Raw genomic sequence first — 19034 nt, 5'->3', positions numbered from 1 at the left:
GAGTGACTTTAACAGCTGAGATTACACAGGCCTAGCTCCCATTCAATGATCCTGGTATCAGGAAGTCTCACTGCTGTTGCTGGTTAGCTACCAATCCTGGACACCTCTTAAAGATAGGACAAAGCTGACATCTTGGTCACTTTATACTTGTCTGAGTGACAGCACCTCCAGGACAGATAAAATACCGCATTGCCCCACAGCACCTAGATCAAGATGCATCTAACAGACAGAGCTGAAAAATGCTACTTTCCCTGCCTGGCTTCCTTGAAATTCTGTCAGCTCCTCCCTCTCTGTGCTGTTTTTCTCATGCTCAATCTCACTTTCCTTTAAATAGAATTGATAGAACCAGAGTGTAAGGAGACATGTAGTCACCAAGGAAACAAAATGCTTTTCAATTTACAACCACGTTGCAACCTACAGAGGACTGGTAGTGATACGGAAGACTTGAGGGAGTGGAGCGTTTATACAAGAAGGTGGGGCTTTCCCCCTGAAACCCCTGCTTATGAATAAGAAAATATTTCTTTCACGAATCTGTAACCATTCACGCTTAGGGTATCTAAACAAGTGCACTTTGGTCCATGCTAAAAAGTGTCACCAGTTGAGATACCATATATTATATCAGTTTTGTCTTTCTTTGAAATCACTTCCTTACAGTTCTAAAGTTAAGGAAACTTCTACTTAGTGACTCTAAATCTCATCTATCACCTCAAAATAGAAAGGAAAAAAAGAAGGAAGAAAGACAGAACAAAACCCACTAGTATGTGTTCCTAGCATGTGGATGCCTATTGAAAGTTTGTTTCTATTGCCCCCACATCCCCACTTCTACCAGAAGAAAGAAGAAGAAAGAAGGAGGAGGAGGAGAAGAAGAAGAGGAAAAGACAGACAGCAAAAGAACCTTAGAAGGTGGGAAAACATGGTACCTCCTGCCTTTCTCTCACTGAGAAGAAGCAAGAAGGCACTTGAGACTAACTAGCAGGTTTCTTGTAAAAATAAACAATTTTGCTATGGCTGCCCACAGGTGAGGGGGACATAGTAAGGCCACCAAATATAGTTATTCGTTATAAAGATGCTAGAGGTTTGACTTCCTAAAATTTACTCTGCTAAGGACCAGAAGATGATGGCTAGGAAGACAAACAACAAAGAAGAGAGTAAGGCCACAGTCAGACTCCTTAGCATCAATTCTAACAGAACACCAACATAGCATCCTTTCACACCAATTTCTTTGGCTAGTTTTCAAGTAAAATATCTATTCTCTCCATTTGGAAAATGTTGGTGCATTAGGATTGCCTTTCTCCATTAACTTGAAAGGAACTAGATAAGTATTTTTCAAACTATTTTAAATTAGAGGAAGACAGAACTCTAGTCCTCCGACAAACATTTTACCTCAGTTTCTTATTTTTCCATGTAAAAAGATAAAAAAGAATGCTTTTTATGCTTCAAGTTATTTGTTAAATATAATCAGATGTCAAGTTTTAAAATTTACATGTGTATTTTGTATGCACGTACATGGCACCTGTGCACCAGAGTACGAATGTGGAGGTCATAGCATGTGTTGGTGGTTCTCTACTTCTATCATGTGAATTAGGCCATTATGCTTGGTGGCAAGCTCTTTTACCAGCTGAGCCATCCCACTGGCCCAGATGTTACAGCCTGATGGAGAAACAGAGGCATTAAAAATTAACAGTTTACGATGTATAACAAATTACGAGATATGACTGGAAAAACAGGAAATCTTGGCTTCATGAAGTAATATATAACAGCAAATGTCTAAACCTTTTGATGCCTCAACACAGCATCCCGGGCACTTTACAAGCTGAACTATGCTTATGTCCTGGAGTCCAATCGTGGAGTCATTTGCTAGTCCCCACATAGCACATGAATCCCCATACTGCTGAACCCTTATTTGTTGGTTTCTCTGCTTGGATGACTATCTCCATTCTTTACATTAGAAAATGCCCACCGCTACCCATCTGTCAAGACACAGAAGAGTTCTTTGAGTTAGCAATGCAGCACTCTACACTCAGCACACTTACCCTCTAGGATTATTATCATGCCAAAGTGTAGCTTATACTCTGGAGGCAAACCACTTGAGCTTAGAGGCTGTCTTTTTGTTTTTTTGAGCTCTCTGATCTCATAAATGTGTAACTTCTCTGACACTCATTTTTCATCTAAGATCTGAGATGAAAAATGAAGATAATATATAAACTAGTTATTAGGGCTATTGTGAGCAATAAATGATTTAATATATCTAAATATTTAAAATATATTCACATAGTTAGCACTTAATTAATGTTTCTTTACATATCTTAATGATAATTATTATGTTGCAATTAAATACGATAATACAATTGTCTAGTTAGTCTCTCAAACTAGACTTTGAGACCTTTGTAAATACAAAAATTATAAATATTTGTCCTCATATCCCCAAGGCCCATGGCCTCCTCTTCTCTAACCATTATTGTTACTAAAGAAACAAAACTGAGTTTTACAACTTTAAAAACTACTAGTTAGAACACACAACTGAAATTAATAAATGTTCCCCGAAGACTGCATTCTAGAGACTTGACTGCCAACTCTGGGAGGCAATGCATTTTTGGAAGGCCTGCTGAAAAACCAGGTTATAGGAGTTTGCCTTGAAAAGCCACTGAGATTTTGGCTGTCCTATATTTTGTCTCCTAGCCACTTTTAGTATTTACTACCTACCATGATGTACTGTCTTGTCACAGGTCCAAGGACTAGGCAGCCAATGACCATAGGTTAAAGTCTCTGAAACTGTGAGAGGAAAAAATAACTTTCTTCCCTTTATTTATCTCAGGTTTTTGGTTGCAGCAATAGAAAAAGGACTAACACAAAGGTGGTAAAGGTGGGATAGGGAGGCTAGTATTTACATAGAAATAACAGTAGACAAGGTTAAATGACCTGACCAAGGTCACATCATTGGTCACAGGCACAAAAGAGACTAGAAGAAAGGAAGGTCAATGCCTTCTGCTCTTATTCTTTCCAAACATGCTTCCTGTTTGATCACACAATCAGCATGGGTCACATTCACAATGATCTCACTTTATGCCTGAATAACAGCCGACTTTGAAGATGAAAATTCTACAGAAGTTCCCTGTATTGCTGATTCTATTAAAAAGCCATTTTCCTCTTAGTTTAAAAAGAAAAACAACCAAAAAACCCCATAAGCAAATCAAATTTAATCCTGATCTTGCTCCTTTCCCTCTGAACACAAGAGTTTAAGGGTCTTTTTCTCTTTCTCACCGCCTCCCACAAAACAATTGCTTTCACACCAGCGGATCATACTGCCACCTCCGCTCCTCAAATATATATTACTTCTCAGCAGGCTTCAGCAGGGGTAGAGAAGGAGCCAATCTGTGAGGCAATGAACACAAGATCTCCCATAATAGTACAGAGAAGGCAGAAATTTGCTGCTGAAAGTGTAAATTGCTTTTTTTGCTTGAAGAAGAAATAATCATTCTGGGCTTCAAAGACACCTTCGTACAAGATGACGACACAGTCGTTAGTATCCACATTGTACATATTAAGATTTTGCTGTACTGTGCCCTCTGAGAGTCCTTGCCAGCCATGTGAGTGTGTATCATGATTTGAGGAGTAGCTACTACACAGCGAGCAACAAGCAAGTATCCTGTGGTGTCAATCAGAGGCTTGACTAAGCTCCCTAGAGAATCCTTTTGGTGTTGGTGCTCAGGAGATATGTGAGGATTACATAGATAGCCCTGGATAAGCATAGTAGCTAAGGAGAAATTGCTGTTAGAAATAGGCCATAGCAGCCAGGCGTGGTAGTGCACGCTGCTTGTAATCCCAGCTCTCAGGGAGGCAGAGGTCAGGGTCAGAGGTCAGGGCTCAGGGCTCAGGGGTCAGGGTCAGGGTCAGAGGCAGAGGCAGCAGAGGCAGCAGAGGCCGAGGCCGAGGCAGAAGCAGACAGAGCTCTGTGAGTTTGAGGCCATCCTGGTCTACAAAGTGAGTCCAGAACAGCCAACACTACACAGAGAAACCTTGTCTAGGAAAACAAAAACAAAAGACAAAGAAAGTAGGCCAGAGCATCTATATGTCAGTGAGTCACAATTCCCAGGTTAGAGGAAGTAGACCAAAATGATCCTCTGAGGATTGTATGTAAATTTTCTTGGCTTTCACATAGGGTCACAAAGAGCTCTGTGCATGCCTTCTGCAGACAGTTCAAATGAGCCCTGAAAACAGACCAGACTTACTTCCTAGTTCTGCTACTTACTATTAAGTAGCCTTGTGGTGTCTCTGAAAATTATTTATATGTTCTCATTTGACAAATGGGATAACTACATCACAAGACTTGCATGAGGTTAAATGAAAATGTATAGAAAGCACTTTGGACATAATTAAACTTTAGTACAGGATAGCTACAAGGACTACTGTTGTTAATATGATAGACAATTATGTAATATAAGTTGGTGAGGAGCAGGCATAAACAACAGCACAATACCTGGCTATCTCATATCAAACAGCCCAGAAAGTCAAAAGTCAAGAGGAAAGAAGGCAAGGAGACTCCAGCTGATGGAGAGGAAGGAATTCTATTCCACAGGATACGGGATTTGTTGTTGTTGTTTCTTCCATGGTAGAGGATGACTGAATATGGGACCAAGTCTCTCTAGGCATTCTTTGTGCAGAGTGACCTGCATTTCCTTCTGTCTTCCTTTACACATCAAAACCTCATCTATCAGCAACACAGAGAACTTTGGAATTATCTTTGGCTTGTTGAAATGATAAAGTGTGTATCATAAGTGAGAAAAAATATTTAGATCAAAGGCACTCTGCCCTGAAGTGTTAATTGCTATAGACTGAGCCAAATGGTAGTTCAACACAAATAAGCTAAATGAAACCAACAAGCATAAATGTAATGGCTAAGAAGAAAATATGAATCCTCTCCCCTCTTTTTGCCAATTTAGAACATGTTCTCAAATGCACATATTACTTGAAAAGATTTTGTCAAATCCTGGTCCAAGAGAATCGTGCTAACATCTGTGGCAGCCTGGGTTGAGGGAGACAGCTTAGACACTAGTAAAGAAACTCTATGCCTTGTCAAAATGACATGCTGGTATCTGCAGTTAAGCTTGCAATCTAGTCTCTCACACTTCTCTGCATGCAATCTTATACTCTTCTAATCAATGTGACTTTGGAATGTGGCCATAACAAAATGGAAATGTTCAACCTAATCAAGCTCTGACAGGATAGAAATGTCATTTGCTACCCCATGCAAGCTTCCTATTACTTCTAGTAAGTTCTTGTCTTTTAGGATGGTCTTGCTTGAATTCTCTTTAGCAGAAAGAAGGTCTGTATCTGTGATTGTCCTGGATTTCAAGGAGCCAGAGAATAAAGGGGCAAAGCGCCATAGAGAATTTGATGTCCAAACCAAACACCTGTGCAAAATGGTGAAAATGTGGTTAATAATTAAGAGAAAACACTGCTTCAGGATCCTAGCATTACAAGTCTAGTGTTATAGCTTAGATATAACCTGTCCCTGAAAGGTTCACATGGTCAACATCTGTCCTCAGTGTGGCCATATCCAGAGAATGTAAACTTTAAAGGGTGAGGCTTTGGACTGAGTGACTGAAACACCATCCTAGGAAGGAATTAATTTAGGTCTATGGAGTTGGATTAGTTCTAATAAAATAATAAAATGGGAGCTGACACCTCCCTTGAGCCTTTTTTCTGTACACAGTCAAGCTACCCTGATGCCATGTACAATGAGGTCCCCACCAGAGCTAATGAGATAGCGGTGCCATGGCCCAGAGCCTTCATAACTGCAAGCTAATAAATTTCTTTATATAGTGCTCACCCACATGTATTGTGTTGAACATAATACAAAACTACCCAGTTAGTCAATTTAACCAGGCTTCTTATGATTACCTCCAGTTTGTTTTCCACTCTGAAGACAGCAGAGACATCTAAAATGCAAACCTGTTCAGGTCAGTTTTTTTGTTCTTGTTTACACTACTGTTTTTGCTTTTTAAGATGGTCTCATATAGCCTAGGCTAACAAGGCTGGCCTTAAACCCTTGATCTTTCTGCCTCTACTTCCTGGATGATAGGCATGTGGTTTCAAATTCTTTAATGGCTTTCCACTCCAGGATAGCACAAATACCCTAAGAAGGCTTCTAAGGCCAAAAATGACCACAGTGCATTTTTATCTTCTACTTTCTCTTGCTTATGGCTTTTATACAAGAAACTTCTTCTGCCTAAAACTAAGCCATGCTCATCCTTTGCCTGCCTTCTCATCTTCTAGACCCATCTATATATAACCTTTTCTGTTAGGCCTCCCCTATCATCTTTTTTTGTTTCCTTCCTTCCTTTCTCCCCAGCCCCTTCTTTTCTTTTCTTTTTTTCTTTTTTTTTTTAAAAGAACGGACAATGGTTCAATCATTTCCTCAAGCAACTTAGACTTCCCTTATCATCATTTCCTCCATACTGCTGCTTTGCATGCTCACCTCTGTCTAGATTCTAAATACATAAAAGTAGGTGCCATGTATGCGTTAGTCACCATTATGTGTGTAACACAGTGTATAGCATATGCCTAATACACAGCAGGGTAACATACACATTTTTTATGTTTATTTAAAAAAAATTTTATGTTGAGTGCTTGCATTAGTTTATGTGCCTCCTATGTGAGGAGAAGGCCGCAAAGCCCAGAAGGGGGCATCAGATCCCCAGGGATTGGAATTACAATGGTTGTGAGCTGCCATGTAAGAGTAGTCATTTCTCTTTAGCTCCCATAGACATATTTTGAAGGACTAAAGGATGAGAAGGATCTAGGGAGGGAAGAAACCATAATACAGAATAAGCCTGCTCCTGAAAATGTTTACAAGGGATTCTCTGAGGTAGGTTAAAGCATGATGTTTCTGGCTTGAAGCACAGCTGACCACAGCTGGGTATTTCCCTGTAGTTCTAAAGTGGAAGCTGAGGAACTGAGCTTTCATGAAAAGTAGTACCAAAAGACTGGGAGACAAGATATCATTTGGAACATCTTAAGAAAGGAGTTCAATAGTGCCAGTTATAAGTTACTTTCTGTTGATCAGAACCTCACAACAAAAGAAACACAACAAAAGGAAAAACAAAAATCAAAAGCTGAGGCATGAGGAAAAAGGAGAAGTACAAAAGCCTTTCCCCACGTAAACAATGATTTTATATACCTATGACTTAGTATTCCTTGTGACAGAAATAATATACAGTGTAGAGCACATTCACAAAATCCAATTTATATTAAAAAAAGAACACTGTAAGTTTAGTAGGGCCAACTGATAGTCTAATTACCATTCAAATATTGCCTGCTTTTCTTTGTGAGGTATTCTGAATGTGCTAAAGAACAAAGCAAAGTCCTTGTCACTATTTACTTTCAAGCCTACTTTTATCTGAAGTTTACAGGCAGAAAATGACACAGATGGGGAAGGAGATGGAAGCCTTACAAATGAAGGCTTTGAAGCCCTGGATTAAGACAGACAACCCTTTTCTATGCCATCCCCTGCGTGTCTGTATCTCAGGGGGCATTAGAAGGCCACTAATGTCACTCCACTTCTAGGATGGACAAGCAGGTAGTGTAATCTTACCTGGGTCCTTCCTCGTCACCCTGAAAAACAAAAAGGAAATAGTATTAGAAAATCATTGTTGGTAAAAACTGGTTTAGATTTCTTTCATTTCTCTCCTCAAGCCCAAACCAAAAACAAAGTTGTATATTTATTTTAACAAAGACAAACCAGAAGATGTCTAAGGCAGTGCTTCTCAACCTTTCTAAAGCTGTGGCTCTTTAATAGAGCTCATGTTGTGGTGACCCCAACCATAAAACATTTTTTTTTTTTTTGGTTTTTAAAGACAGGGTTTCTCTGTATAGCCTTGGCTGTCCTGGACTCGCACTGTAGACCAGGCTGGCCTAGATCTCACAGGGATCCACCGGTCTCTGCCTCCCGAGTGCTGGGATTAAAGGCATGTGCCACCACCTCCCGGCTTCATAAAACTATTTTTGTTGCTACTTCATAACTGTAATTTTGCTATTGTTATGAATTGAATGTAAATATCTGATATGCAGGATATCTGGTATATAATCCCTGTGAAAGAGTCGTTTGATCCCCAAAGGGGTCACGACTCACAGGTTGAGAACAGCTGGTCTAAGAGCTAAAAGAAGGACTATTATAGCCCTACGTTCAAACTGCCCAGCAGAGATGAACTGACAATTTGCCCTTGCAAGCATGGAATGTGAACACATAGGCCTAGGAGGTCTAAATAATAGCCTTGTTTTTATTTCTATGGCTGGCAGTATTTAGTTCTGAGCAAACTGAGAATCCCAAAATAGCAGCAGATCTTGGGCAAAGCTGACCAGCTCCAAAAGCACCAAGCTGTTTTCTTCAAAAACTTATTTCTGTCTTAGTCTAGCACATTTTCTTGAAATATAGACACAGTGGTTCTACTATACAGCATATTAAGATGTAAAGGGTTCTGAACTGGGACTCAGGAAACAGAGATTTTAGTCCTGAGTTTTGAGACTTAAGAGTATGTGCTATTGGGGCATGCTAATAGGTTAAAATGGCCTTTGATTTCCCCTTCTATAAATGGGTAGTATGGGCACTTGGTAACCTGCCTCATTCATTACCCAAACAATACCTTTTCTCTTTTTCTTATTCATTCTGCAAAAATCAATGTACATTATTTTGCTAAGTACTTCACTCTCTTGACCTAACTTTATCAGTTAACAACACAGCAGATTATTTGGCACCTCCCTCTGTAAAAAATGACAACTTTCAGATGACTCTGAAGCCTTTCCCGTGGCAGCTTATTTATTATTCTGATGACAAAGTATCTTCAGTCATTTAGGGTTGATTTCAATAGAGATTATATTTTCTGATTGTACTCCCCAGAGAATCAGTAAATGAATGATTCCAACTTACATAAACTGGAACCAGACTCTCTGGGGTTCAAATCTTGGCTCTACAGTTACTAATTTATAAAGTGGGGTAATAGCTGTCTCTGTATCAGGGTAAATATGAGGATTAAATAATGCTCAACATTGCTAAGCATAGTACCTGAGAGGACAGTGTTAATGAAGGTTACTGATCTGTAATCCTAGCATGTGGGAGGCAGAGGCAGGTGGATCTCTGTGAGTTCAAAGCTAGCCTGGTCTACAAAGTGAGTCTAGGATAGCCAAGCCTACATGGAGAAACCCTGTCTAAAACAACCATAAATGTATGTATGTATGTATGTATGTATGTATGTATGTATGTATGTATGTATGTATGTATGTTTGTTGCTGGTTAATATCAGTAGTAACTCAGTATGAATCACAAAAAAACAAACAAACAAACAAAAAAAACCCAATACATTTAAGTGTTAAGGATAATGATCTAACAAGGAGCTCAGGCACCCAGAAAATAAACTAAGTATTCTAGGCTCTATCAAATAACCTTGGGGGGAAAAGGGAGAAGATGACATATATATTGATACCTGGGATAAGCAGGACTTTCCAAGGCTAACAGCAGTAAAAAGTAGACGGAAGATTGGAATAACAAGATAGATAGTTGATAGGCGGGAAGGAAGAACATTGGCACAACAACAACAAAGCCATTTAATTAATAGGTAGATGATAACATAGATAAAGGAAGGGAGGGAGAGGGACATAATTTGGGCTCTATGGAACTAGAAAGTGAAGGTGTGCCTATGTGTTTTGGGCAGTGCGGGAGCGGGGCTTAAGGCAGTGTGGGGTTAAGAGTGCAAGTAGGATAAAGGCAGATTACCAAAGAGTAAGCCTGTAAAGGAAGCTCTAGCCTGGAATATTACTTAATCAATCTATGTACTGGAGGTTGAAAAAGAGGGCATTTTTAACAGATTATGGAGGATTTGCAATAGTATAAGGACACCATCATCTGTACTTCAATGGGAGAGATGTGAGCAAGTGGTAGAAAGATGGTGTGGGGTTAACAGAAGATTTCTTTTCATTTTGACCACTTATACATCTCAAGAGTACTATAATGCAGCAAGAAAAGCCATATACTTTAAATTTCGCGAGTTATATGACTATGACACAATTAAACCTCCATACAATTTTTCAATTATCTTTGGCTATTTAAACATAACTACCTAAAAGAACCTTGTAGAAAAATACATCTAAACGTTCTCCCCTGATTTAAAGCAAGTCCTCTTCAGTCACACACCTCGGTGCAGTGGTTATGAGATGAGATTTTGTGTATGGTTTTTATGACACACCCTCAATTCTAGCACTTGTGAAGCTGAGGAAGAAGGGTGGTAAATTAGAATCCAAGACACCCGAGTTAAATAGGAAGGCTTGTACAAGACTGAGTAGAATTTCCGAGTTATAAGAACAATTTCGCATTACTGTCAGCATTAAAATCTTTGGTAGTTAACGTTTCCAAGATTCAGTTTTCTAAACAAGTATGTGATATTTTGTAAGTACTCAACAAATGGAGGCCATTATTGAGATTCTTCTGAATTACTAATTGATATTGTTTCTTAGGGAACAGGAGCGGAAGGTTAAGGCACAGGTTTTTCTTTGTGTGTCCACCTTTTCAGAAAGTCACCACTACAAAGTATGTAGAAGGCAGAATAAGATTTCACTATTGAAGGAATGAACAAATGGATGGAATCAACGAGCACATTTATGAAGTAAAAGTCTATTTAGATGATTTCCCTGGGCAGATAACTAGAACTTGCTATTGAAAGATGGCTGGACCTGCTACCCTAACTGCTCACCTGTATCCTGAAAGCCCTGTTAATTCTGCGCACTCCTTTAAGATCAGATCTGTCTCAGAAGCATCCGCACTGAGAGCCTGGGAGAGTAATGCTCTTTTCTAATCTCTGTATCTGTGGAATTCATCTTCTCAGCTAGCAGTCAAAGAAAATTGAGGTGACAGCATCACATAGTGTCTGTCACTGGATTTCATCCATATGAAAAGGAAACTGTTTTGTTCCTATCTAAGGTGCATAAGTACATAGTAAGCAATTACATAAGAGTTCAGACAAAAATATAGCAGAATTAAAAATTTCTATTGCCACTATAAATTAGTTCTGGTTACAAATATTAAAAGTGACTTGTTAGATAAAGCAATATTCCCAAATCCCTTTGTGAGTGCTGTGGATAGGACACTGCACTATAATGTGACCTTTCCTTTCTACTTCTACCAGTGAAAACAAGATTCACCAAGATTCAAGTTTAATCACAAATCTGCTTACTCAGGTAAAACTGTAATCCTCATGACAAGTTACACAGTAAAGATGAATATAAGAAAGAAACTGCTGTCCTCAAGAGTTGTTGATTTGAATGCTTCACATTAGAGATGGCAAAAATCAGTAACAATTTTGATTATAGGTGGAACATGCAAAATATGACAAAAATTAATTACAACATCTAAGATTGTACATTTAACTTGCTTTGAATTCAATCTCCTTTACTATAGAGTAACACCAAACATTTTGAATAATAATTTATTGCTGAATTCTCAAGGTGCTGGGAAGCAAACCCAGAGCCTTAACATGCTATATGTAAATACTTCCACTGAGCTGTGTCCTAGTCCCACCTAGGCGTTTAAAATGATAGTGGACGTAATTAGTTCTGAGACTGTGACATTCGAATTCAATTATCAAGCTCATATTTTTCTAAAACCACCTGGATTCAAAGTCAAAGCTAGTATATTTTTAAAGTCAAAATAAGTGCTTAAGCTATGCACATTTTATTTTAAATTTTTTCTGTAAAAACTTTTTCTAGGGTTATCTTGGATTATCTGAGTTGAGACTCAGAAAACTTCTTTCAAACACTGGACAGAAGTGTTAGGGATATATTCAGTTGACAGTGTGTCTAATGTGCACAAATCTCTGCATCCCATCCCTGGCACTACACAGTCGAGCAAGGTGGACCATGTCTGTGACTCAGCACTTAGGAGATAGAGGCAAGAGACTCAGAGGTCATCCTCAGCCACATGGCAAATCTGAAGCCAGTCAGATCTACACAAGACCCTATCTCAAACAAAACAAACAAATAAAACAACAACAAATCATATCCACTAAGCATAACATGGAAATGTTTGTGAATTACAGATAAGAACAGGCCCATCAAGCATATCACTCTATTTTTAATTAGGCTCACCTTTCTCTCACAGTCTCTCTCCTTTATATGTTCTCTCTCTTGTGCTCGCTCTCACGCACATATGCACCTATGTGGCTCTAGCTGTTGTACTTAAACAAAAAAGCATAGAGCTTAGAGGGAGGAGCAAAACTGTCATATACGGCACAACTCCTGGTGCAGAAAACCACAGATAATCTATTAAGCCACAGCTCTAACTACCATGGAAATTTGGCAAGGTTAAAAATTATTTGTATGCTGGGGACAGTGAGCATATCTAAAGCTACAACTACGTGGAAGGCTGAGGCAAAAGGACTGCTTGAACCAGAAATTTGAGGTCATCTGGGCAATACAGCAAGACCCTGTCTCAAAGAAAGAGTTGTACATAAAAGTATTTTTATAAATCTGGAAAATAAAACTTAAATCAATAATATTGACAACTAAAGATATAGAAATACATTTAACAAAAGCAATTTAAATTAGCTGAAAACTTTGAATCATTTTTGAGGCCATGTAAGATATAAACCTGTAAACTAAGAATACATTCCATGTTCAATCAAACTACTGCTTTCTGTAACTATTTTCTTTTCATGAATGCTGTATTCAAGGCATTTTCCCTTCCCATTAGCTTTTAGAAGTCTAATTTGATATGTCTCAGTGTGGACTTCTTAGGAGTTTATATTGTTTGGGTTTGCTCTACTTCTTAAATTCGAAGGTTTACATTTCCAACTTCATATTGGTCATCATTATTATTTTTTCAGACTTTTTTAGCTTAGTATTTCTTTCTTGCCCCTTTATTATATGTGCACCAAATCTCTGTTATGTCTCATGAGCCCCTGAAGCTTACTTAGTTCAATTATTTTTCAATCTTTTGATAACTGGATCACTACCAAACTGTCTTCAAATTTACCAATTCTTTTTGGATGTCTCCAATTTGTTATAGCGCCCATCCAATGACTTCTTTGTCATGTCTCTGTGTGTCTGTCTGTGTGATACTGGGCATAGAACCCATGGTTTATCTAACATATGCTAGGTAAATGCTCTACCACTAAACTTTGTCTGTTTTTGTATTTTTAAATTTTATAATACTCATTTGGTCTTTTTCTATATCACTTGTTTCTAGAGTGTTTGTAAATGTCTATTTTTATGATAGCTGTCTTGTCTGATAATTCCATTATCTGCATCATCTTGGTGCTGTCATGCGTCTTTTTTTCCTTATAGTTGGGATTTTATCAGTATAATCAGTAATTCTGGACCTAAGAACAATCTGAAAATATTATGTTGTATTATAATTAGCTTTTCCTGTTTAGAACCTTCTATTTTAGCAGGTTATCAACCTGTTAAGTTCAAAATGCTTATATCTGGGATTACTTTTGTGAACTCTGGTTTAAATTTCAGCTTAGTGTACATGCCTCTTCCTGACTCAGATGACAAGACTCTACTCTAGTTCTCACAGAGCTAGCTGTGGAAAGGGAAACGTGCCAACTCATTACTACAGGGTAGAAGTGTAACACAAATTTCCATCCAATGATCTTGGAGTAGAGACCCAATGACTTGTTAACACAGGTAATAGGAAATAGAGCTCTGTAAACAGTCTCCACAGGGAATGCTATTAGTACTTCCTTATTGAGAAAGCAGGCAGGAGTAAAGTTAGAGTTCTACCTGAAGGCGCATGTCAAATGAGCCTTACTAATGAGAAGAGAAAGGTCACAAGTAGGAAGTATTGATTCTGCCTAACGGCTCAGAGGAAAAATAAAGATAACTTGTTAGTGTAGGGGGCATAGACAACAGATATTCAGCCCACTAGCTCTACTGCAATGGTGCCAGCTGGGCTGATGAGCAGTGAGCTCTTCACGCACTTACTCTAGAACAGGCAGGTATGACCAAAAGCTTTCTTTTGTCTGTATCTACTAGGAGTTCTAGTTTACTGAAACCCCAGGAAGGAAACCTTGTTAACTCTCTGCCTTGTAGATCTTTAAGCCCAAAGTTCCCAGGCAGTACTGAATCTGTTAAGTGACATCCATCCAGGGATTGGAGGAAAGAGGAAAGTGGAACATGCTCATGATTCCTGTGCAGAACCAGCTCTGTTCCTTTTCTTTTTCTTCTGTTAGATAGGCTCTCATGTATCCCAGGTTGGGCTCAAACTTCTTATGCAGCCAAGGATAAACTTGAGCTTCCGATCCCGTCTCCACCTCCTGAATGCTGGTCTGTGCCCCAAAACATCGGTTTTATATAGTAATAGGATCAAACCCAGGACGACAAGAATGTTAGGCAAATGCTTTACCAACTAAGTAACATCCCCAGACCCTCCATTCTCTTTTTATCATTAAAAGTAAAATGGACTGAAAAGTGAGAGGTTGCAAAGATGACTAGAAATATAGATAGGCAAATATGAAAATGTCAATGAATTTGAACTTAAGTGTAATTTTTTTAAAAAGCTCCCAATTTTCCTATATGCTTGAGCATACTCATAAAAATGTTGAAAAGGAAACCTTTTGACTAAATCAAAATACAAGTGATTTTTTTTCTAATTCTGTCTTATACAAAGAAAACAAAAGGATTCCTTTGTGGAGTGAGAGGAACTGCATATTTGCTTAACTAATAAATTGCCAAATTAATTGGAATGAGATGCTATTAAAGACAAAAACTCTTTGAAAATGTTCTACCTAGCAGAATGGTTCTTTTTATTCTTAGTTTCATTGTGTCCAAAGTCTAGTCTTTAAGCTTTGTCAGCTCTTTCATCCTAAGAGTAAATTTGTAAGTTAAAGTATTTAATGAAGAGTTAATGTTATGAAGAGACTAAATTCATATGTTTCAAAGAGAGGGTACTATGTACAAACCAAAGTGTTTTTTGAAAGTATAACTTAATATGAGGGCCCAGTTTGAGGGGAATCTGAGACAGCTTTGAGTCAAAATGACTACCTTACCTTAAAAGGCCTTAGGTGTGCAAGAACTGTGAATTCTCCTGATTTCTCCCATAGATACACCAGGATACTTAGTATATAGCACATAGCAGAGTGAAAGCAGCCAGTAAAATATGACAAACTTAATTCTAAATCCTGGTCCCATTTTCTACTACCTAGGTGACACTAGGTTACTGTTTCTGTAGTTCTCTGCATCTCAATAGAACATCTATAAATGGGGCTGACAGACAAAGACCTTAAATAAGACGATGACTATAAAGTATTCTCTTGTGTATCTAAAAACTTATTTAGGCACACACTTTCCAAGTACTAGGAAGGATGAAATGAAAAGAAAAACATCTATGCTTTTCACACATTAATGAAAACTAATCAAGAGTCTTGGATGTGTAGAATGGTGTCTTTCATACCTGTCAGACTGACTTGAACAAGACTTGAGTTTGGTGTGATACCTTAACTCCCTCACTGGCTAGTATATTCTGTGGCCTGGGCAAAACTGCCAGTTAAGGCTGAACTCACTAATTCTGCAGTAGTTCTGGGAAGCCCACACGTCAGTCTCACATTTTCTCATAGGACAAACTACCTCAACCTACCTGGTATATATTTAACCAGAAGTTTCACTTACCTTTATGAAGACATATGGAACACTAGCGCCTCTCTGAAACAGATGTTTTGTGTTTTTAAAAAATGATTGTTTTGGCCAGCCTGTCTACCTTCCTACTTCTCTACCACTTTCCTTCCTTCTTTCCTTCCTCCCTCCCTCCCTCTCTCTTTCCCTCCCTTCTTTCTGTGTGTGTACCTGGTGTATGTCTGTGCAACATGTGTAAGCAGGAGCTTACAGAGGTCAGATGAAGCTAAGAATCTCCTGGAACTTGAGTGACAGACACAATGTAGACCAAACCTGGGCCCACAGCAAAAGCAATAAGTGATCTTAACTGCTGAGCCATCTCTCCAGATCTTCTTCCCCCTATTTTTAGACAGGATCTATGCATACCTGGCTGGCCTAGAATTACCTGTGTAGACCAAAGCTTACTTCAAACCCACAGAGCTCTGCCAGCCTCTGACTCCTAGGTGCTGAAATTAAACCAGTTACCACCATATACACACACACACACACACACACACACACACACACACACACACACACACACACACATAACTAGAAATGTCCAAATATGTTGTTTGAAATATCCTAAAATACTTTATTCTGTTAGGAAACAGCAATACATATAGTTAAGTAATATCAATTCATATTTACATTGTGTATTTTGTTCATGTTATAATTCTCTTTTCTTTTCACAATAAGCTACTTGGTTTTGTTGTTGCTTTTTTAGGTATTTTGGTTTTCTTTTTGAAATAGGGTCTCACTATATAGGCCAAATTGATCCTCCCTTCTCTGTCTACCGAGTAGCTGTGCCACAATGCACAGCCCCATGTGCTGCTCTTAATACAACAAATATGTCCTTAATTTATACAGATGAATCTGTAAAACACACTATAGGAAGCACCCTTCTGCTAGTCACGAAATTAAATCCACAATTCTTCACTCTGGACTGTTTTAGGCTTTACTACATGACTCATTCTAATTCATCCCTGTTCTCATCTCTAAAATGACTCTCATTTTTATGTTCATTTCACAGTCTGAGATGGGATGTATCTGTCACTTGCCTTCTCTGGTTTAGATTTCTGGTTCCTTAACTGTGATTAGTATCTGCTCCATTGACTTCATTCCTTTAAGTTATGTTGGACAATATTTTGCTAGGCTGAAAAAGCCAGGCATAGACTGTAGTAGACAATACCTCCACTACAGTTTCCACATTAATTGAAATCCTCTCCAAGTTCTTCAGTTCATTATGTTTAGAGATCACAAGCAGGCATTTTCTTTCTTTCTTTCTTTTTTTCTTTTTTAAGATTTACTTATATATTAAATATACAATGTTTTGCCTGCAGAGCACCAGATCTCATTATAGATGGTTGTGAGCCACCATGTGGTCACTGGACTTGAACTCAGGACCTTTGGAGAGCAAGCAGTGCTCTTAACCTCTGAGCCATCTCTCCAGCCCTACCCACAAACAAGCATTTTCATAGCTAACAATATGGCAGTCACATTCCTCATAATTCTCCTGCTACAAAGCACCAGCATTTTCACTTACCTCTGCCTTTGGCTCAGCTGATTCATTGGAGGTATCAAGTTGTTCCTTGGCCTGGGCCATCTGAGTCATCAACCTATCCATGTGAGACTGGATGTCCGCCAGTATCTCAGTCACATGAGCTGTGGCCATCGCCTCTTGGATGTCCACTAAATGAAGGGCCTTCTGCTCCTCATCAGCAATCACTTTCTGAACTTTCTTAAATTCTTGTTGTATAAACAACTTCATCTGGTCTCGAGTTACCTGTAGGACAAACAGGTGAGAAATGTAGACTGAACATAACAGAAATGAAAGGCAGACTTTTGGATAGTGTTAGGCAGCCCTGTTCAAAATACAAACTATGGGAGCTATCTCATTTTGAAGTCTTAGAAGTATGCACTCAACAATATTTCTCCAACACCTTTGAGTAACTTCCTGGTAACCATTTTTACTGTTGAGGAACTAATTCCTGCCCCATCGTTGGGTTTTATTGATTTACATACCAGCATTATATAACTGCTTAAAATTATAATAGATGAATACATAAATTAAAAAGTACAATTTCTAGCCAGATATGGTGTTCCAGGCCTGTAATCCCAGCATGTCAGAGGCTGAGGCAGAGGTATGCCTCAAAGACAGCACAAATTATTAGTGAGTTTCAGCATAGCTGGTCTTTATAGAGAACTCTGTCTCAAAAACCAACCAACAAAGAAAATAAGAGGAGAAAGAGAAAATTTGAATCAGAAATAGTGGTATATACCTATAAACTCAGCACCCAGGAGGCAGAGCTAGGAGCATCAAGGGGGTTTGAGACCATGTTGATCAGTATAATGACTGTCTTGAAAAGTCAAAACAGGACAACAAAACCCATACAAAACAAACCATCAGTTCAGTAGGTGCTCTACTTTTTCTATAAGGTTACGCACATAAACATATAACTGGGTAATGTCTCTATAACTAGATTACAATGAACACATGGTTCTATGTCTCACTTTTCCACTTAAAATGCTAGTGACTATAGAGAGCGTCTTCTTTTTTTTTTTTTTTTTTTACTTTTTATCACTTGTATAATATAAAGATATATCCCATTTATTTCTCTCATAAGACAAATGTACAATTCTTAATTTTAGACAACACAGCGATGAATATCTGAGAACTTACTCTTAATATTTACATGAGTGTCTTTAGAGATCTTTTAAGTCACGAAGTCATTTAATATAGACTCTAAAACTACTGAGTGATGCTGCCAAACTGCTCTCTGCAAAGGAGGTAGCAATTATATAACAATGTCTGGAAGAAAAGCATTTCTTCTCCAACCTTATCAATATTGGATATATTGAACTTTTATATTTTTCAACATATAAGCAAAAATGTTATCGTCTTATTTTACTACAACTATAAACCAAACATGCAAACACTTATACATGGGGACATGTGCACACACACCTCTGCATTAAAGTTGTATTTGGCTAAGACATAAGAAAGGCAAGCAAAATAAAAACCTAAGAAAATAAGAACTTTTAAACACTCCAAATTTTGACAGTAACTACACATTGCAAGTATTTTATTTTAAAACTGTATTTTCTTGTTTTGCTTTGTTGATTTTTGCAGTTCTGGAGATTAAACCAAGAGCCTAATACATGCAGGGCAAATGCTCTACTACTAAACTACAGCCTCAGTTTCACAGGTGTTTTTAAACACCTATCCATATTGTGTGGACCTGAGATAAACAGGGCCTAGGAGGTGGTTTTGTTTGGAAAACTGACTGCAACGTATTTAACTAGACCTCATATATACATATGGTTCAAAGTTAGGAAGCTAGCACCGCAATCAGGAAAACTAGATCAGAGAAAAGGCAAATCAATCCTAAGCTTTA

General features: G+C 38.3%; 1 protein-coding gene across 1 annotated transcript in view; it reads right to left on the bottom strand.

Moving 5' to 3' along the window:
- Positions 1-19034, bottom strand: part of TRIM44 (tripartite motif containing 44) — a 99491-nt gene that overhangs the window by 44774 nt on the left and 35683 nt on the right. Inside the window, exons 3-4 of the mRNA XM_084774993.1 lie at positions 17183-17422; positions 7595-7614 (exon numbers count right to left, since the gene is read on the bottom strand). Coding sequence (XP_084631119.1) covers positions 7595-7614; positions 17183-17422 — 260 coding nt within the window. The remainder of the gene's footprint in view (positions 1-7594; positions 7615-17182; positions 17423-19034) is intronic.

This window comes from Acomys minous, assembly GCF_964271855.1.
Source record: "Acomys minous genome assembly, chromosome: 3".
In the NCBI taxonomy this organism is placed as follows: domain Eukaryota; kingdom Metazoa; phylum Chordata; class Mammalia; order Rodentia; family Muridae; genus Acomys; species Acomys minous.
This window is presented reverse-complemented; position numbering and strand designations above follow the sequence as displayed.